Raw genomic sequence first — 22,352 nt, 5'->3', positions numbered from 1 at the left:
TCTTCCTGTTTAACAATGGCGTGAAGCACCTGCCATAGGAAACCCCATTTGACTCATCAAACATACCTAAGCTCAGAAGTTGTGGAGATCAAATTAGAAGTCAATCGGACAATACCTCTAGGAGTAGTTAAAAGTGTAGTTTACCTCTTTATATGTAGGTGGCACTATAATTATACCTCAAGAATGTCACATGGGTGTTATCAGTAGTGGTCCGTCAATAACCACATGAAGTTTGAAGCTGATTGGTTGAGACATTGTTGAGTTATTCCCACTTCCTGTTTGACGAGACGTCGTGCATACACACATGGCTTGCTTCCTGTTGCTAGTAGGTGGCGCTACGACTAACGCTCAATATGTTCATGTAGAAATCCTCACACCCGGACTCTTGTCAAACATGTCAAGTTTGATGAATATTGGACAACGTGCACTCAAGGTACGACAGCTTCCTGTTTCACGGCGAAACATGCCAATTTTCAATCTCGCCACGGCAACGGCGTTCCATGAAAAACGCAAAAGCCATGCAAATTAGCAAGTCTTTAGTCTTTACTGCAAAAATGCACCCACTATCGTGCCATATTGCAACACCCAAGCCAAAGACCTAAATCTAATGAAGACTTTCACCGCTTCTGATGGAATATTTCACGAGTTTCAGAGCATCCACAGCCTTTCAAGAGGGTGTTTCCGAAGTTTCAAGTATACCAAGGGCATCACAATTGTGTTAGGGGGGTCCTATAGAGCCACACCCAAGAACAATTGTAACATCAAATCCAAATATTTACCAGTTGGATGCAAGGTTTCATGAGTTTTCGAGCGTCCTAAGACCTTCATAAATGTGTTACTAAAGTAGAATAATCTCTACAAAACCAATAACCAAACAAACACCGTTGGCCCTGGCACTTTTGTGCGCGGGCCCTAATAATAACTGAAATGTGACTAATCATAGCCATAACAACTATAATAATAACTGAAATATGACTATAATATTTTGTGGGTTTTGTTTGGCTCCCTTTCATTTGCTTCTCTTAATTCACGACATTTTGTTTGCACCTCATTCATTCGTTCGTTTCTATTCATGCATACATATTAGGTTTTATTATTACATATTTTATTCTATTTATTCTAGCATATTAGTTACATTATCATATTTTATAATCTACATTACATTATACTATACGATGTTTTACAATATTATTTCAACATATCATTACTGTGCTGTTATATACACACAATATAATTTAATTGCAATTTTATTTTATTTATTTCTTACTTTATTTATATGTATTATATGCTTCTGCAACACTGCACACTAGTTTAAGAACTTTATTTGTCACATCCACAACAATATAAAATAAATGACAATATTTACAATAATATTAATATATACATTTCTTTTTAAGATATGAAAATGACTGTTGTGTCTCTATATCTTGTGTACCTATATGTGTGTGTGTGCATGAGATGATGAGCATGTGGCAGTAAGTTCGTTTAGCTGTTGTCGTTTTGATTTGATATTTTTCTTTTTACCTATCGGTATCCTCCTCCCTCCTCTTCCTCTTCCTCTTGTGCTGTTGTAAAACTAAATCCCCCTCCATGGGGATCGACAAAGTTTGACCTCGTCTTATCTTACACCTTAAACATAGTATATTTGCATGTGTGCATGCATGCATCTCTGTATGTATGCATGTCGGTGCAATATGTGATATGCTGAGCATCTTGGAAAACTGTCTAATATCTCATCCGCTTTTATCATCATCATCATGCCAGCCAAACTACTGTTGTTTATAACCGAATGAACATTCAAATTCGAATCCAACGCCGTGGTTGTTATGGCAGCGACACGTTAAAAGAGAAATACTTTACATGCCGTGATGAGGCGAGTCATATGGAGGTCTCGGCCGTGGCCCTCGTTGTTCTTCTGCAGCGTTTTCATCAATCAATAGCGTGGAGCTGACATTCGTCATATTATTGGGATTTGCTGGTTTCAAACGCAGACGTTTTGCAGCCAAAGCTTTAAATAGCCCGTTGACCACAGAATATTTGGTTGAGTATGTGACAGGGAGAGTGAGGTGCTGCCAAGAAGTGTGTGCGGTTTGAGGTGTGTGTGTGTGTGTGTGTGTGTGTGTGGAAGATAGCGTGTTTATGTGTGTGTTGGAGAGGAGTGGAGGCTGGCTGGGAAGGGCGTTCGTGAATGGTTGTGCTATTGCATCCTCCCAAGAGAGCTCCAAAACACACACATTGTCCCGTCCACACACACACACACACACACACACACACACACACACACACACACACACACACACACACACACTACCTTAGCAGCGCTCTAAACCCGCCTCCTTCATCCCCAAAAAACTCCCATCTCGCTGACATACCTCTATATCCTCGCACCGCCCCTCGAGTCAGTACACACACACACACACACACACACACACACACACACACACACACACACACACTCTCTCTCGCTCTCTCTCTCTCCTCTGCCGAACACACCGAGAGACGGCGGTGGTGTGTAAGCTGGGGCCGTGCGTATTTGCGCTCAGAGTATGTGCATGCGTCGTGGGAGAGGTGGAGGGTCCGCGGCGCGCTGACAGGAGATCGGGACCCGGGAGCCTTCAGATAAGCCTGCAGAGAGAGAGAGGAGGAAGAGCCGCCTCGGAGCTCCTTCGGTTGCCTTTTATTTGACTGCCTCTCCACGCGCTTTCCTGGCTGGCGTTAACGCGCAGCTGGGAAGGTAAGCAAACAAGTTGATTAAGAAGAAGGGTCCGATTCAGCCCGAGCGGCTCCAGAGTTTTAATCGTATTTTTAGCATCCCCCCCCCCCTCCCTTTTCCCCGTCCCTTCTGAGTGCGGAGTGGCAGGGGAGGGACGGGAGAACCGGGCGGACGGACCGTGAAGCTGCACGGCTCCCCGGGTGGATGATCCACTGGATGCGGGACGATGGATTAACAGCCTGCCGCTGCTTCTTCCTCTTCTTCCTCTTCTTCGCCGCCGCCCCCCTGTCCGCCTCGAGATTATTTCAGCTGTCTCCGACCTCCCCGACCTCCCTCTCGAGATGACCGAGGAGTATGTTTTGCGGTGCGTCCTGATGCTCTGCTGTGCGCTCCTCTCGGCCAACGCGAGTAACTGGCTGTAAGTTGGACTCCCCATTTCTAATCCTGCTTTTAGAAGGTGGACCGTGTCTCTGGTCCTTTTTCACACCCTCTCTTGTCATTCACCTGACCCCCCTCCTATTCCTCCTCCTCATCTTCTGCTGTCCTCTTCCCCTCCAGCCCAGTGGCCGCTCAGGTTAATTGGTAACCATCACACTAACACACTCTCTCTCGCTCTCACTCTCTCTCTCTCTCCCAGGCTTAATAATTTACCAACACCACTGTCCCACCCCCAGCAAAGACCCTTTGATTGATGACGTTACCAGCAAGTGAAAAAAGCACATGTTCTTTTGGAAAGGTGCAAGTTTCCATATCGGTGAAATTTCATATTCTTGAGTGACAAAATACATTTTGCATGTGAAAAATAAGTTTTATGTATGAGGCTAACATATATGATGGCAGGTGGAAATATGACAATATGCATGTACAGCCCCAAGTTGTACTGCGTGTACTGCCCTGATAACCCTCAACCCCATTTGTTCATATGAACCCCATCACCAAAGATTTTGGAAATGAAGTACTTGAGAAGTTTTTAGTGCAACCTGTAAAACTTAATGTGTTCATTTTCTTGTAAATGGCAAATGGCGAAAAAAAAAAGCGTGAAACTGAATAACTGTGAGGAGTTCACGGACCAAACCTCTGACCCGAATCCTTAAAAAAATCCCCCCCCCCCCCCCCCACAGTCCTAAATTTGGATTTTGTAACCAACAGGTCAAGAGAAAGACAGACGCTACGTTAGGCAGATGAGGGCCTGTTTGAGCTTCAACAAAAATGATATTCTGTTATGAAAAGAAGAAATCTAATATCCCAGTAAATGATTAGTGCCTGACTACGGCACAAATATTACAGGGACACCAAAATACTTCAGCTACACGGATAAATAAAGTAGAATAACACCATTACTAGATTACCATTAAATTCTGCAGGCAGACACCAAGTGTGTATATTAATTTAATAGTTCAAATATAGGGATATCTCAGGAGATGAGGGGAAATGAAAAGTTCATCAATGTCACTATCAGCTCACAGACAAATGTCAGCCCATAAGTGAATATTTTATTATTCCTTTTTGTAGTTTATTTGAGGGGGGAGGGGGCTGTTAGAGCAGTCAGACTACAAGGGCTCGAAATCCCCATCGAGGATAACACACAGTGTGACTCTGTAGCTGAACTGCAGAGTGCCACCTCTTCCTGGGGCTGGTCGGTTGGGTCACATGTGTGTGCCTGCTCTCCCGGCAGCCTGTTGGAGGTGGTTAGGTGGGTTTCTGCATTCCTCCTCAGGCTCCGCTCCATATTCTGCTGCCATTCATTCCTCCTAGCTTCAGCAAAAGTACAAGTACAAGTACAAGCGGCGCTTATCGTTTAGGGAGGACCTTCCTGCTCTCTTTGCAGAGGATCAAGGCTCCAGTGGTATGAATTATACCCGACACTGATAGTTCTTATTATGTGGCACAATTCCCTACTCTCATAATCTTCCCACAGGGACTTAAATTGTGCCTTCTGTGCCAAATGTTGACTTTCACATTTGTATTTTTATTCCACCTCATTTCCCCGTCTTAATACCTTCGCGAGATTTACAATAGAATCACTACAGCCTTGTGTGTTTACATCAGGACAGCGCGGCAGGCGGCCTAACTGATATATCGTTGACAGATTCATCAGAATAAATCAAATTACAGCCTTGCCAAACAGCACTGCCTACCGTGAACTCTGTCACCGAGTGCAGGGTAATTGTGCTGTTTGGGGCTGAAGGTGTGGTGACAGCAGCGCAGGGCAGGCATGTACAGGCAGGCTGCCGAGCTGCTAGTCTGCTCGATGGGATTACAGTGTTCTGCGTGGGGCTGCACGGACTGTATTTTAGTCCTCAACACCTCGACTAAACCCTTGAGCTTCGGTTTCACCTTCGCGCAGCGGCAGGCGCACTCAGGGTCAAAGGATGGGAAGCAATTAGGAGAGAGAGAGAAAGAGATTATTGCTGTTAGCTGGGACCATAAAACACGGAACAACTAAGCTAATTACTGTATGTACCGAGCAGTTTACCAGAACAGCACTAATTGGACGGGGCATCAGGACTGTTCAGTACAACCAAATTAAGATTCTCATACTTACTGCCACACCATGAATTTATTTTGTATGTGGGCTTACTGTAAATCAAATATTTCAATAAAATGGGAGGTGGAAAGAGGGTCCATCTGCATGACTAAGGCTGTTTTAATAAATGTTTTCATGGCAGACAGCGTTACATAATGATAATAATTAACCCTCTAGACCCCTAGAGTAGAACTCTAGAATGCTGCTGCAGTTCACTTAAATGAGCATTTTCCTCCTTAATCCAAACAATCAGCTCTCAAAAACACAACTTGCTCTTTAAATTTGTTCCCAAATGTGTGGCTTTTTAGACAGAGTTACATTTAAAACACCAGACCAAAACAACAAATTGCACTGAAGCTCTTGTAAATGTCCATTTCCTATAACTTCATAACGTATCATAACGTTCCTCACACACACACACACACTTTTTTTCTTTGAAAGAAACTTGTGATCCACAGCATTTCTCTCCTGAGTCAACAGTCAAGAGTCTGACAACAAAACAGACCCTCCACTGGAAAACGCTGGGCTTTCAAAGTGAAAGAGAAATGTCCCACACTTCAACCCACACAGCAATGTTACAAGAACAAACAGTAATGTGGTAGTAGGTAGTATCTTTGGTGACTTATGAGATAACAAATCGCTGAATTTATGTGTGGAAAAGTCACGGCGACCCGGTCAGTCCTCCCTACTGACTCTTCGCCCCACCGGCAGTGAGAGCCGGGTAGGTCCCGCTGTTTACCAAAGTCATTATGTAATGTGATTTTCAGCAAGAAAAAAAAAAAAAAGTCATAGTCACAATTTTACGGCATACACTCGAATTTAAAAGACGGGTACGCTTAGGTTTTTTTAGATTTACGAGCAGCGATGATCGGGCCCTCGCACCTTCGTGTATGTCAGGGCAAATGTCGCTTCCTGTGTCCACTGTGTGGTGATCGTGGACAACCACTAATTGTGCGTTATTCTCCAGTATATCGAGTGTAAACCACACCACGAAAATGTCGTGTAAACCAAATGATGATTGTCTCACAAGGCTTACTGCCTGTTGCCAGTAGGTGGCACTATGACTAATGCTTGGACTTATCCAACATGTGGAATTTTGGGCAGATTAGCCTAACTTCTACTTTTTGTATGAGTATGTATGAGGCCTGTAAAATGGTAAAAAGTGAAATGCAAAACAAGACTTCCTGTTGGGTGTAGAGCATGACATCAATTTGCTTTTTTTGTATGTCTGGAGATGTAATTTATGGTGGGGACGGTGGGGACATGTCCCTCGCTACTGACCAGGAATTGTAATAGGTTAGCATTGTACAAACAAGAATAGGGCGGCATATTAATTTCATACATACAAGACTTACGGGACGGTGACGCAGGCAGAGGTCAGTACCGGGAAAAGCAGTCCAAAGAGGCAAACAAATCCGACAGGGAGCAGGCAAGGATCGAAGTCCAATACACAATCCAAAAGTCCAAAACGTAAGTTCAGGAACACTGGAAACGCATAGGAAACAGGGCGCCCGCAGCAATAACGTACAATGAACGGGCACCTGGAGAGAGGGAAGCACACAGACGAAATACAGAAGCCAGGTGGGGATAATGAGGGGCAGGTGAAACCAATCAGGGCAGGTGCAGACCATCACACAGGCGGGAAAACACACAAAGGCAGGAAGTGAAGTTGTCAGAAACGAGAGGAGAGTAAATTAACAAAATAAAACAGGAAACCTGAAACACAAATGACAGAACTAGACACACACACAGGAAGTGACAATAACGTAGTTAGCCAGATTTTGTGCTATTACTTTTGACTTGGCTAACATTAACTGTCCTTGTTTTGTTTTTTTTTGGCATTATACTTGTTGGCCAAACACGAGGAGCATCAGTCATTCTTCCAGGATTGCTGGTTTTGCTTTTCTGTCTTCCCCAGGTTCTAGTCCCATCTGTGTGGCTACCGGTTCGCTGTAGAGTAGTCTGGATTAGAATTATGGACGTCTCGAAAAAGAGAGACACAATGTCTTATTTCTTGGTGAATGTAAGTAGCTATGTATGCGTGTGGTAAGAGTCAGCCCACTCGCTTTGCGCCCATCAGCAAATAACATTTGCCAGTAAGCGCGTGCTCGGCGAGTTAACTTCATCATCTGGCGTTGCATTGCAAATCAGAAGTCCCCTTTGTTTTCATCGCTTGTACAGCAAATTAGGGATCCCATTCATTTTCATTTAGCTTTGCAGACACCAGGGAGAGACAGGAAAAGAAAGGGGAACGCCCAGGCCAGGCAGGGAAAGAACAGAGACGTGAACAGGTAAGAATTTGAGAGAGAGAGAGCGCGACAGAGGAGCTGCAATGTTCCCTCACAGAGCACGTCCTTCTGAGTTGAGCATCGCTTTAAACCAGTTTCTCCCATCGCTCATTCCAAGTGCATGAACAGAGCGGCCCTTCTTCTGTTGCTTTTGTTTTTTAAGTTAAGTCAGGCATCAGAGAGAGAGATAGATACCGCTGAGGTGAAAGGGACAGGTGCAGCATGCACCTGTCCCTTTCACCTCAGCGGATGATCTGAAAACGACTGGAACCTATAGTTTTTGTAGCTTGGCCCGCTCACCAACAATGGTCTGCGGTTCCAACAGCAGCAGTGGCTGCGATACACAGCACATGGAGGCAATTAAGGTACTTTAAAACCCTTGCATCTGAGTCTTAATTCAGATCTGATCACACAGGCATGATACACATACTTCAGATTCAGTGTGACTTCCGTCGTGAATAAACGTCCATAAATCTGCTTAGATGTCACAGAAACTTAGCCATCGACGTTGAATAGGCCTTAATTAAAGCTAATTCTCAAAAATATATCTTAGCATAAATGAACAGGGACTGCAGACACATTTCTGATCTCCCCTTTTGCCCATTTTAGCTTGTGTTTTGCTTATTTTGTCAGGTGTTCAAGCTCCACGGCATGATAATGTTGCTCTGTGTCTGCTGTTCAAGGACGTTGTCGCAATAGTCTGACTGTAGTTCCTCACCATATTTTCAAGTCAGCTTCGGGACCTCTTTAAAATGATCTGGAAAAGCTGGATGAATATAAACTACTTCTTTGCCAGTCAGTCTGTCTGTTGATGAAGGTTACCTCATGACACTTCACATACAGAGCAGGTCCGGACCGTACTGCGAACCGCAGCCAGGCGTACCGTGACTACGGTGATCCACAGGAACCTGCCAGACGAGAAAGCACAAAGAAACTCAGAGGACGAGTTAGTAACGTGCCTTAGTGGGACATGAATGCGTACAGAAGGAGAGGGAGAGCTCAGTGCATCATGGGAAGTCCCCCGGCAATCTAGGCCTACAGCAGCATAACTAGGGTCTGGTCCAAGGCACGTCTGAGCCAGCCCTAACTATAAGCGTTATCAAAAAGCAAAGTTTTAAGCCTACTCTAAAAAGTAGAGAGTGTGTCTGCTTCCTGGACCCAAACTGGGAGAGGATCTCGATAGCTGAAGGCTCTGGCTCCCGTTCTGCTTTTGGAGAGTCTAGGAACTACAAGCGACCCTGCATTCTAGGAGCGCAGTTCTCTAGTGGGGTAATAGGGTACTGTGAGCTCTTTAAGACATGATGGTGCCTGACCAGAGCCTGGTAAGAGCTTTATAGGTGAGGAGAAGGACTTTAAACCCTATTCTGGATTTTACAGGGAGCCGGTGCAGAGAAGCTAATATGGAGAAATATGGTCTCTTTTCCTGGTTCCTGTCAGTGCGCGTGCCGCGGCATTCTGGATCAACTGGGGAGCCTTAAGGGACTTATTGAGGCCGCCTGATAATAAGGAAGTGCAATAATCCAGCCTAGAAGTAACAAATGCATGGACCAAATACCTGCACAACTAATAACATCCCCATCAGCCTCAGCTGTCCTTTGCGTTTTGTAGAAATGAACCATCACCATCTAGCATGTTAGCATGGGGGTGACCATTCAACATTGGTTGAAATGACAAGATGCTTACGTTTGACTAGTTTACCAGTATATCACTAGGAGCAGAGAAAACATATTTCAGTTCTTCAGAAAGTCGTGAAAGAAACTGGAGAAAGCGTGAGAAAATACACTGAGAACCAACACTGTAGCTGCAGCCATGCAAATGGGTGGTGTTTTACAGAGAGGCTTGCTTACTCAAAGTTGAAATGCACCATGCATGCCTATCATCTTTGCCCTACCAAACCCCAAAAGCGCAAAAAAAAAACACTTCACACCACTTTGGTGGTATGATGCTTTTTTTCCTACCAGCCTTAGCCGTACGGTTAGCCGGCTAATAAGCGGACTTTACCTAAACACAGAAATGGCCACGGGTGCATAGCACGGGAATCAGCCACAGCCAAGTCCTGCATTTAGAAACAATCAGCTGTTCGCAGCTATTGTTTCCCAAGAGCTACAGACCACCAACATGGCCGCCAGAGTGTTTGTTACATCACCTGAAAGACCTTTATAGACAGAAACATGACAGTAGAAAACATGACAAAGAATCACAGGACAGTGACATTAAAACCAGGCTGAAGAGTCTGCGGCTGGATGAAGCTGGCATGCATGGACATTATCCTGCCAATCACACACACCCACACACACTAATTGATTCCCAGCCTTTTGGGGCCACGGCACTAACACCAGGCAGGAGGTTAATTTCATGACTTTTATTGACTCTTTTCCCAAATGTGTGTGAAAGTGTGTTTTTGTGTATTCGTGTGTGTGTGTGTGTATATGTGTGTGTGAGGGTTGTGGTGTTGGCAGAGCATGTTGTTTTTAGGGGGAAATGAGCTCTCGTGGAGCCAGCAGCATATAAACATACCCAGACACACACACACACACACACACACACACACACAGTCTCTAGTAGTGTGAGCCTCTAGCTGCTCAGTAACTGTGTTAATTGAACTCATCAGAGAGATTTCCCTCTCAGCTCTCTCCCCGCTCATCACTCTACTGCCTCCCTGCTTTGCTTCCATCTTTTCTCTCTCTTCATTGTCTTGCTTGAAATGAAACCTTTTTTTCCATTTTCTGTCCCCCTCACATCCTCGCCTTCTTCTCATCTTTCATCCTTTCCTCTGAAGGTACCGTGTCCTTCCTACATTTGTTTTATTTGTTAACGAATACATGCGAGCAAGAGCTATTTTGAGTATCATGACACAAAATTAGATCCACATTGTCCGTCATACAATAACAACCCACAACCACCCACTATTACCACCACCACCACCACCACCCGCCTGTTCAGTCTCCTTAACCAACTACTATACGTCAGCACTGCTTTCTTTACATTTCAACAGCATCACAAACTGCATCCTCCAAAATGACCATAAAGTTAGAGTCAACATCTTTCGCAAACACTGAGCATCATAACTTTTATGAAGGTGTGATTTTTGTATTGGACTGCATTAGTTTTAGCTAGGTGTACCTAATAAAGTGGCTACTGCCATCGGCAAAGAATGCTGGTATCAGACGCGGAGGCAAGAAGCAGAAAACTTTGGTTTGTACGCAGCCTAACCAACAGGCAGGTTAGTTTCACCAATGCGTGGTAATGTCGCAAGAGTCAGACGTACTGCTGTCAAGGTAACTTACAGTTTGTAATACATCTCTCCTTCATTTAGAAGGGTTGTTGAACTGTTTATTGTAGTTATGTTTGAGGTGTCCCGATATAGAATTTAAACAGACACCGGCCGGCCAACCGGATACACCTCTTTAAACGCGCGTTCTTCACTTTGGTGCATCATCATCCACACATCGGATATATACTTTTGGGGGGAAAAATCTTGAAAATGTTGTGGATAGTTAAAGGATGCGACAAATGTGCCAAGATAATTGTTTAGTTCAGCTTTAGTACAGCGCAGCTCAGATTCAGAGAGGCAGGTTCTCTCTGGCATAGGACTTGGAACACTTCCAGGAAGGTTCAGAGGTCAATAAAAAGGTTAATACAATGGCGTATTAGGGCCATTGTAGGTAAAAAAAAAAGAAAAAAAGAAGAAGAAGAAGAATTACAAAGCTGGGGAGGGAGGTAATATTCCGCGAAGAAACTCAGAATTTCCAAGAGAAAAAAACTCAGAAGTGTTCTGGAAAAAACTAATATTCTCTGAGAGTATAAAGTCATACATTTGCGAGAAAAATCCCAGAAAAGGAAGTCAAAGGAATCACATTGCTTCACTTCGGTGTGTTTACCGGGTAACTTAAGTTGAGCACCGCCGCTGGCTGTTTGTTTTACGAACCGACTGAAGGGAAAAACACGGACACAACCAGAGCTACTCAAACTGCTAACTCACGGTCCGTCAGAATCAACATCAGACACCCACAGAACATACAGTTAGGAAATAGCACGCTAGTTAGCCAATTTCTTTGAGTTTTTTCTCGCAAATTTATGACTTTATTATCTCAGAGAATATGGAATAGAGACGTTTTTTTGTCATAAATTTGTGAGTTTTTTTCTTGTAAATTGACCATTTTAATCTCAGAAAGTTTTACCCCACTCCCCCGGTTCCGTATTATTATTATTATTTTTTACCTGCAATGGCCCTAATAGGCTGTCGTAGGTTAGAGTCAGAATTAGAATGTTTTTTTTTTCAAGAACAATTTGAACAGGCACATGGCACGACAGTAGCTACCCAGAGCAGTCTGATCATCTGAAGCCACAAAAAGGTTCAGAAACATGGAGGACAATCTTAGTGCTGCACTGTAGTGTAGTAAGGTGGCTAAAGATGAGAAAATAGTGCCCTCTACAGGTCACTATATGCTTTACATACTGTAGGTGTCCACTGCAGAGGGGTTAGCTCAGGTCACACCACAGTCACACTTGTCTTTACGAGCAATTTAAATCTCTGCTGCCTGCTGGCTCTCTCTACTAGCAGTACTAAATGTAAGGGTTTCTTGAGCACTTTACTTTTATTGGCCTAAAACTAAAGAACAATATTTTCCGTGCATCAAGTCAAAAAAAGAAAAAAATTCAACTGTAACTTGTTGCCGCATTGCTCGCAGGTCTGTCAGAACTCTTTCGAGGCCACAGTGCCTCGGCAGAAAGCAGGCTTCTGAGACTCTTCCTTGCGACTCGCCTCCTTGCGTTTCCCATCCACGCTATATTTATCTGTCACTGTGTGCTTCTGCTGTGTGCTCAGTGCTGGAAAGGCAAACATGAGGATATTTTCATATAAATACACATTAGAGATGATGGAGGCACAGAGAGTGTGCTGCCTGTTTGTGAGCATTTGTCATTTTGTGTGTGTGTGTGTGCAGAAACGCTGAGATGTTTACTGAAGCACACGACTGTCATGCAGATGTGTCCAGCTTCTAGATCCCCTCCCTCCCATTACACTTCTCTTTCTTTACGGCTCCTAATTTCTCTGTCTTTTGGCCCTCATTTGAACTGACTTATTCATTGTTGAATGAAAATAATAACAAGAAAACATGAAACTGGTTGGTCACATACATTTCAGACAAGAAAGTGCTGCATCATGGAATAAACAGGGTTTTGAATCAATTACAACGTAGAAAAAATATATTTTTTTTAAAAATTACTGCTTATGTAGTGTTGCTTAAACTTCACAGATGGACGCAGTTCTACCTGTTTCTGTTCAATCCAGCTAATTTTGTAAAAGGTATCTTTACGCTCTTCAAGTCAAGCTAATGCAGAATTGCATGCTGAAATGTACCACTTTAACGTTGTGTTGCATATAATAATATATACATACATGCAGATGACAACTCAAGACCACTCTTAAGTCATTGGAGGCTACTTTTCAGTTTGGCATGCTAAACAATGAAGTAGGGCCGCAAATAAAGGTTGGTCTGTCAACCATTTATGTTATCGATTCATGTATTAGTTGTTTAAAATGTCGGAAAATAGAGAAAAAAATGCTGTTCACAAGTTGCCAGAACCCCCCAATAATAAATAAGCAGCAAATATCTGTCACTTTTGCTTGAGAAGTGGGAGTGATTTGACATTTTGGGAACATACGCTTACTGGCTTCCTCCTGAGAGTTAAATGAGACGATCCATACAACTGACATCACTGCATCCAGCCGAGAAATAGTCCCGCACATAACATGCGAGTTGTTTTAGGAATCCATCTTGTCGTTTTTACGCTTCCGTTTATGTACGGATTAAACAAACTAGATGTATCGTGTTGATTATTGAGCTTCAGAGGTACTGGACAGAGCCAGGCTAACTGTTTCCCCCTGTTTCCAGTCTGTATGCTAAGCTAAGCTAACTGCCTCCCGGCTGTAGCTTAATATTTATTTTTTGCTTATAAATATATATATTTTTTTTTTATTGAAAATGCTACAATTCGTATTTATAGTGCGTACAAGTGGTTCAAAAGTCAATTTTGTGTTAGCCTTCATTTCCTGTCTCCAGATAACAACCTGCATCTCCACTGTTTAGGATGATCTCTTATTTACAGTTTCAGCCTCCCATGAGGCCGCAGGGGGGCTCTGGGTGGGAGGTATGGAGCATTCCACCTGGACTGTGGTGCGTTCGCAGGCCGTGTGTTTGTGTTGCATTAAAGATCGCAGCCTTCACAACACCACTGGCTCCACTGGGCTTAGGCCCCTGGGATTTAAGCACGCAACCACCAGAGGCCAGAGAGACAGAGAGGAAAGGGGGGAGAGGAATGAGGATGAGATGTGGGATGATAGTGTGTGTGTGTGTGTGTGTGTTTTGCTCTGCCTTCTACGGTTTGTCTCCCCCGTCTCTTTGTTGAGGCGTTCTGTTAACCTCGTCTCTGAATGAGCAGCAGAACGAGCAGACAAAGTGAGACAGGGCCGAAAACGCACTCACCCAAGGCCTGTGCTGAACTTTTCCCACGGCCGTATACACAAACACTTATCCAGAAAATCACCTGAATAACAGCTCATCCAATGTTTATTAAATGTTTCCAGGGTGAACGTCAGGCCAGCGGGATGCCATCCAGCTGTTTGTGTCTTTTGTGAGGGTGGCGCTGCCCGTCAGGCGGCAGGTTTCTGTTGTCGTCCTGCGTTTTCTCCATGGGTTGTTTTTATTGCTGTCTGATGGTCTCCCAGCTGGATGCCTCGACCCAAACGTGGCGCCCTGCCCAAGGCTACGCTAAACAACAAAGAGGGATCAAATGCTGCACATGGCTTTGATGAAAGCCTCGCAACTGCAATGGAGCAAATCAGAGCAGGGCAGAGCTGAGTTGGACTCGATCCACACCGGGAGGGTGGGGGGTTGGTGGGGGGGGGCAGGACCTGTAGATTTGGGAAGAGAAATAACCTCAAGGACAGTGGGGCTCGGATTCCCTCAACAGTTTAGATTTACTGCATCTCAATTCACAAAGAAACGTACCACTGTTGTCTTTCCACATTTTCACATCAGAAGATACATTTTGATCACAAAAGTAACAGAACAACAGGAGACATATTTGTTGTTTCCCTGCTTGTGGTCCCGTCCTTCACTCGCTCTCAGTCAGGATGCCTAACAATGATGTCTTTATACCTGCAATAACCTTTTTTTGGCCACTTGGGGTCAGCGGAAACGTTGACATGTAATCATCTTTTAAATTGACGTAGCAAACTTGTCTTTTAGCTCTGTTTTGGGTCTCTACCAACTTCTGAGGGAAACATCAGGCTCTTTAGCTGCTACATGCTATTCACCTGCTAGTTGCTAACATATTCTGTCTGCTGTGGTGGGTAGCATACGGTGCTGAAAGATGCTAAAGCTCTGTGGAGCTGAAGGTAAGAGTTGGGTGGTTATTTTCTGTGCGTTCGCAACTACAAGCGACCCCATTATACATAATCATTTCATACATTAATATAGAAATATTATAGCAGCTTTAAACAAAATGTTGGGGGTTCATGACATGAAGACATTGTACTCTGATGAAGGATGGGGGTGGGGTTGGGTCTTGGTGGTGCTCCGGAGGAAATGGACTCACCCTTATGAGAGAGTGAGGTCACCCCCCCCCCCCCCCGAGGGTGAGTGGATGTGGCTGAGATGTGGTGGAGAGGCAGAGAGCGGGGGTTATCGCAGCGATGAGTGCTAAATACTGACACTGTCTGGAAGGGAAGAGAAAGAGATAGCCATCAAAGAGCTGTTGAGGGGAGATGAGAGGGTGAATGGAGAGGAGGAGCTGTTTGACCTCTGGAAAGATGATATACTCGTTATACTACCAACAAATACTCACTAAACCTAATGCAATAATGCTAGACTTGTAGTACGACCTTTACTACCCAAGCTCAGGAGGGTTGAGAGCAGAGATGCCGCTACCAGTTTATCTATACATAATAAAATAAAGAATCAGGATGTCATAAAGCCTTTTTTTTTTACACACATTCTGCCAGCTAGCGTTAAAGCATCGGGAGCATGACTTTGTGTGGCGCATTACAGCGCTGTCAGTGACCTGACGGCAGAATTCTCTGCAATCTGGATCCGCGCCACAGCTTGATTGAGACGGGCTAACAGGGCTTTACAGAGGTATGTGTGGTCTTGGGAACTCATAACCCAAGACTCATAAAACAAGCTTGAGAAACCTTAAGGAAAAGCATGTCTACTTGTACAGAATGATAGCCCAAAAGTTAATTTTGCTGGAATTCATCTTTACCGAAGGGCCATTTTGATCTTCAAACTCCGTCCGCTGCACGGAGGAGCCTGCGAATCCTGGATTGATTGTTGCACAGTGAAACAGTCATCACATTCAATACATTTGTCCAATGTGTAGCCCAATGCAGTGCATTGCGACGCATGCACTTTCTGATGTGTCAGTGTCTGTTCGTTTAAGTACGGAGCTGGAGTCAAAGCGTGTTTAGCCTAGCTTAGCATAAAGACTGGAAGCAGGGGGAAAAGGCTGGTTTGGCTCTTAGTAAACACATCTACCAACACCTACAAATCTCACCAATTGACACAATGAATGTTTGTTGAATCACAGAAATGTAAAAAGTTGGAAAAAGACAATTTGTGAGTTACATGCTGGAACTTTGTTTTTTTATTTTTTACGAACAGCAGCTCTCTCTCAGTGCTTACACCCCTCTATCAAGACTCCAGGAAGATGTCCCTACGACTGCTCGTTGTTCACCAACAAATAGTTTCAGCCCTCCAAAAACAGAAAATGACTGTTTATACTCTTCTGTTTCAGTTCGAGTTAAACAAACACAATACATCATGTTAATTAGTGAGCTTTAGAGGCATTGGCATTTTTTTCTCACTTTGGACAGAGTGTCAGGTTAGCTGTCCCCCCCCCCCCCTGCTTCCCCCGTTTTTATGCTAAGCCAGACTAAACACCGTCTCCCGACTCCACCGCTGTACTGTACAATGCACTGACACAAGCCGTATTGATCTTCTCATTTAATTTTGGGAAAGGTATGTGGAACTATAAAATAAATAAATTAATTACCAATTTGTGCGCAAAAATGTAATGCAATGGAACTGTTTCTTTGAATCGGGTGTTTTGAAAAGAGAGCCATCTTTTTGTGCTCTTTGAAGACACAAGCATTTTCTGCCCGCGTTACATGAAACGACATTAGAAATGAGGAGCGAGCTCCTCTCATACGAAAAAAATAAAGTTCCATTGTTTGAGGAGACCAAGATTTGTAGACTCAACATGTGTTTAAATGAGTGCGTAACCAGGGCCGCTCCCTCTCTGGGAGAGTCCCTCACCAGCTTATGAGAAAGCCTATTTCTGTGAGGTGCAGCTGGGACGGGAGATATGAGGTGAGGCAGATGTGTGAGGGTCGGGGCAGCCAGACTGATGCCATTTTCTCACCCATCTTAGATTGTGTGTGTGTGTATGCAGTATATCTGCCTGACCTGTCTGGCCTGGAGGTGGTGTGCATGATAAGCCACTTTCCCTCCTCTCAGTGTCCTCGCAACCAGACATTTGTCCAAAACATTCCCACAACGTCATGAGAGTCAACCCTCTGCGCACAAGCTCTGCTTCATCTGAATGATGCCGGGGGAATTCAGTCAACCCTGGTTTGAAGGGGTACATCAACTGTGACAGTGACTGTACCAAAGTGACATTGTGGTGGAGACAATACGCAACCTCCACCTTGCTTATATCTCATATTCTGTACTTTCGACTTCTTCCCCTGGATGTTCCTTCCCGACCTCCGTGTTCTTTCAGGTCACCTACTGCACACTCAAGAGGTCCTGTTTTTTCTTCTGTCTTTCTGTCAGGTACCTGGCCAAGCTCTCTTCAGTGGGAAGCATCAGGGACGAGGAGACGTGCGAGAGGTTGCGAGGCCTCATCCAGAGACAGGTACACTACCTACCGACGTTAATGACTTAAAATCCTAACTCTGTGTACGCAACTTCGCAGCTGTTCAACAGAGTTACAGACACACCTCAGTGGGACCAATCCAGTGCCTGCGGAGGCTTTTATAGTAGAGTCCCACTGTTCAGTCATGGCAGTGGTCTTTAGTGCTTTGGAAATTATGTGAAATATTTAACGGTTTATATTTAAAGGTGGTTAAATTGAACATTTCTAACTCCAGTAAATCATTATCAAAGCTTTGAAAGCGTCAACCAATGAGACCGTGTTGCTTATTTCGCAAAACAATTGTCCCTTGGACTACTTCTTCTTTTCAGTTCTTACAGAAAAGTACAACGAAAAAAGGTTTGCACACCAAAATCAATTAGATTGTTGCTTTTACTCAGTTCCCAGTGTTAGATTTTAGCACAGGGGAAAGAAGACGCACAGATGTTTTAGCTAGTCCTTCTCCAGTGTGCAATAGTCCTTCAGTTTCATGGTTGAGTCCTTTTAACTTTGTCAATCAATGTATTACCAAGAGATTCAATTCAGTTCAATTTTATTTATATAGCAAATCATAACAGGAGTCGTCTCAGGGCACTTTTCATAAAGAGCAGGTCTACTCTTAATCTAGCACTTTAGTGCTTTAGATGCACTAAGTGTCTGCCTGGAGTCAGAGGCACCCTCAGACCTGCCTCACTACAAATCTCACAGGGCCTTTCCCCATAAGTCCCATAAGTATATCAACCATGCATTCACAAAATGATATACACATACAAGTAAACAGATATTAACTCTATTAAAATAATCCATTCGGGCTGTTTCCAACCAACATGGACAAAACAGCAACGGAAAATCGGAGACTGTTGTGCCCACATCTTTACAGAGACCTGGCTCCACCACAACACCCCAGATCGAGGTACTGCACTCGACGTACAAGGCCCCAGTGAGACGAGGGGAGGCCGCCTCTGCTTACATCAATGATGCTTGGTGCTCAGACATCGTCGCAGCGGATGGACGATGTTTCCCAGACGTCGACCATGTTGTCCGCCCAGAGAACTGCGCAGCGATTTTGCTGTTTCCATTACCGCAAAATGCAGATTCAGCTCAAATTCAAAAACGCACTAGAAGAACTGTATGAGGTCATCAGCAGTCACGTGACACAAAGAAAAGAAAAAAAAACAGACAATATTTTTTATTGTAGCTGGCAATTTTAACCACACAGACCTCAGAACTGTTTTACCTAAATTCCACTGGCATGTCCACACCCCCACCAAGGGAAACAATACCCTGTATCATGTTTACACGAACATTCCTGGCAGCTGCAAAGCCTCCCCCCGCCCCCCCCCCCACTTTGGACAATCAGACCACATTTCCCTGCCTCTCCTGCCAACTTATTCCCAGCCAGGCACGTGCAGAGGATGTTAGAGGGGCAGGGGCCCAAATTCAAAAATGGCGATTTTTGCAAATAACTAAGTAAATATATGCCACGAATGGCTACATTTGTGACAACCCATTGGTTCAAAACACTTCTACATGAGAGTTAATTAATGATGCATGCAAAGAAATGTGTCTCTCAGTAAATACCTGATATCCGCCTCAAAAGTGGCTCATCACACTAACTGACTCATGCTGAGTGCCTATGCGTGCGAATGTGCCCTCTCCATCCCGTGGTAGCAGAAAGAGTGCAGGGGCAGAGGTGTTATGTTCAATGTATTAAAGAAATAACCAGCTGTTTATTGGGAAATAGCTAAATATAATTATTAAATAATATTGGGGTAATTTTCAATAAATTTGGAGGTAGATTTGGTCATTTCAAATATGTTACTCGCTAGTTATCACCTACTTGCCATGAAATTTGCGGACCTGAAAAAGTGTTACCCAAAAGATATGTATATATATATATATATATATATATATATATATATATATATATATATGTCTATTTCTAAACACATTTAACTAATTATTTTATAATGAACAGTCCCAATGGAACCCTTTACACTAAGGTATTTGGTGCAACGGTTTAACTAACTTAAGGGATTCCTTAAGTATAGGACCAAGATACGGAGAAAGCTTTAAATACTTAAGTGAACATTTTAAGGAAACCTTAAGGAGAAGACTTAAAGGTGTTTTGAGCAACCGATTTTATTTTAAGGAAACCTTAACTCAGACTGTAAGGAAAATCTTAATTTAAGGTGGTTTGGAGAAGCCTTTTTTTACATTTCTTTTTCTCCTGTTTATGTGAGGAAGGTAGGTAAGGGTATTTTATGAGGTATTTTCTTTTGCATGTGCTAAAATCTGACATTGAAAACCGAATAAAAGTAACAATGTAATTGATGTAGGTGTGGGAACCCTTTTTGTAGTCCATGCTGGTGGCACATGGCCATGCCAGAGGATGAATCCTCATGTCTTTTGTGATCCCTTGACTTTTCCTCTAGAGCCGCCAGCAGGTTGACATTTTGTCTAATCCTTTGACAGCTGTTGGATGGGTTGCCATACCACGCCACCAGGAGTTTTTCACTTATCCTCTGAAATATCTCAACTGTCTACGAGATGGATTGGCACAAAGTTTGGTGCAGATATTTCATTTTGTTTAATACTTACTTTAATACTAATCCTTCTCCTCCTCACTTTCTCTTTCTCTTTCTTTTATTTTTTTTGTTTTTTGTTTTATGTCCTTTTTTGCAATAGAACATAATTTACTATAAAGTGTGTTGAACAGTGTCATCTTGCAGCAGGGAATACCACAACATTTGGGGTGATGGGGACACAAATGTTGGGTGAAAACCAGCTTACTCGTTTTGAAAAAAAAAACACAGTGTTTTGCTGCAAAAATCAGCTAAAAACAAAACAAAAAAGTGTGCTCTCATCTATGTACAGGAATGTACCGCAACTGATTTGATAATGACACATTGATACCTAAATGAATCCCGGTGATTTTTTTTTTTTCAAGGACAAATATAAGTTAAATGAGAACATGAAGTGTGTGTGGTGTTTGTGGCTGACGTGGCTCTTGCGTGTTGCTCTTGCTCCAGGTTCAGATCTGTAAGCGCAGTGTGGAGGTGATGGACGCGGTGCGTCGTGGAGCCCAGCTTGCCATAGACGAGTGTCAGTTCCAGTTTCGCAACCGCCGATGGAACTGCTCCACGCTGGAGACCATGCCTGTGTTTGGCAAAGTGGTCACCCAGGGTAAGATTGGACACGGCGGCAATTCCTGTCACTAACTCTCTCTGCGAGCGTCTGGACGCGAGAAACTGGCATGACAGGCGGCACTCAAGCTGACTGACACTAAAAACAAGCTCACCGTTCATGTTTTTCGACCTGCATACATATTTCAATATCTTTGATATGGAAACCTTTTTCCAAAGCTAATGAGATGTGGATTATTTCATGCCATTTTAAAATATTGTGACATTTTTCAGCTCGTTTTCCATTTGTATTGGCTTAACCAGCTCCTGCATATTAAAGTCTGGGCTCCTTCCCTTGGACTGCAGTACACTCTTTATCTTTATATACACTGTTATTTTACCATTCAGAATGAGAAGGTCTTTTCACTTACATGAAACAATATGACTGTGTTTGTGTGTGTGTGTGCGTGTGTGTGTGTTTGTCTATGTGTGTGTTAGGCACCCGTGAGGCAGCCTTTGTGTATGCCATCTCAGCAGCCAGTGTGGCGTTTGCGGTCACAAGGGCCTGCAGCAGCGGAGAGCTGGAAAAATGTGGCTGTGACCACAATGTACATGGAGTCAGTCCAGAGGGTAGGTCTCTCTCTCTCTCTCTCTCTCTCTCTCTCTCTCTCTCTCTCTCTCTCTCACACACACACACAAACACACACACACAGATGCAAAGGAAACAGAAGGACCAACTGATCCAGTACATTTGAATGCAATCATTTTAAGGACTATATAATGTGATATTTTAGATATTCATTTCAAAAGGGCAGACTGATATAATTGGCAGCATATTAATTATGCCATTGTATATCCATGTGCCAGTTTTTGTGCAGCGTCAGTACTGGTTCACGCATCGCTACGATGAACCACCAATACGGAGCGTTTACGCAATGTTTAAAGGGCAATGAGAATGCCATACACATAAGCTCTTCTCTGTCTCCATCTCGATATCTTGTCACAGGGTTCCAGTGGTCGGGCTGCAGTGATAACATTGCATATGGAGTGGCCTTTTCTCAGTCCTTTGTGGATGTCCGGGAGAGGAGTAAAGGCCAGTCATCCAGTCGGGCTCTCATGAACCTGCACAACAACGAGGCTGGCCGGAAGGTAACGGGAAATGTGAATGAACTCTTTTGTCGAACACAGTGCACTTCTTTAAGGACAGAGCCCCCAAAAGGATCGCGAATTGGATTTGTTTTCTGAACTGTTTCAGTTCAAGTTTTGCGATACCTAGCAATATTTTATTTATTCCTCCCGATCCCTAGAAACAGTGCGTTGGCCCAGTCCAGTTTAGGCAAACGCTCTGCGGATACTCCAGAAAGGAGAGATGATGTGAAACGTTACATGATGCATTTATTGCTTATTGCTTCTTTCGAAAGGCTGAGCTCTGACAGTGTAGAGCCACAGCTGCTGCGCTGGGTGAAGCTGTGGCTGTGGATATGGTTATTGCTCGGCCTACAGCTGCACTTGTGGTTGGATGAGGCTACAGCGTCTATACTCTCTAGACTACGTTGTTAAGCACATGGGGTTTGCTTTCCACACACACCAAAGGAGATCAGGAATACGGCAGCTTCAACACAATGCTCAGCCAGCACAACGACGTCGAGCCACTGCACACATAAAAACCCCTGCATGTAGTTAGTGTTACACCCATTATAAACGAATGTGCCACCGCCGTAATCATGACAACCGAACACACAGCCACAGCTACAGCCACAGTCGCAGAGACTGCACCTGCC

The 22,352-nt window shown here is 43.8% G+C and overlaps 1 protein-coding gene across 1 annotated transcript in view; it reads left to right on the top strand.

The window, feature by feature from the left end:
• Positions 1 to 2,917: 2,917 nt before the first annotated feature.
• Positions 2,918 to 22,352, top strand: part of wnt4 (wingless-type MMTV integration site family, member 4) — a 20,654-nt gene continuing 1,219 nt past the window's right edge. Inside the window, 6 exon segments of the mRNA XM_070903311.1 lie at positions 2,918 to 2,935; positions 2,938 to 3,131; positions 17,368 to 17,449; positions 20,479 to 20,632; positions 21,070 to 21,201; positions 21,578 to 21,720. Of these exon segments, the coding sequence (XP_070759412.1) occupies positions 2,918 to 2,935; positions 2,938 to 3,131; positions 17,368 to 17,449; positions 20,479 to 20,632; positions 21,070 to 21,201; positions 21,578 to 21,720 (723 nt within the window).

This window comes from Enoplosus armatus, chromosome 3, assembly GCF_043641665.1.
Source record: "Enoplosus armatus isolate fEnoArm2 chromosome 3, fEnoArm2.hap1, whole genome shotgun sequence".
NCBI classification, from domain to species: domain Eukaryota; kingdom Metazoa; phylum Chordata; class Actinopteri; order Centrarchiformes; family Enoplosidae; genus Enoplosus; species Enoplosus armatus.
This window is presented reverse-complemented; position numbering and strand designations above follow the sequence as displayed.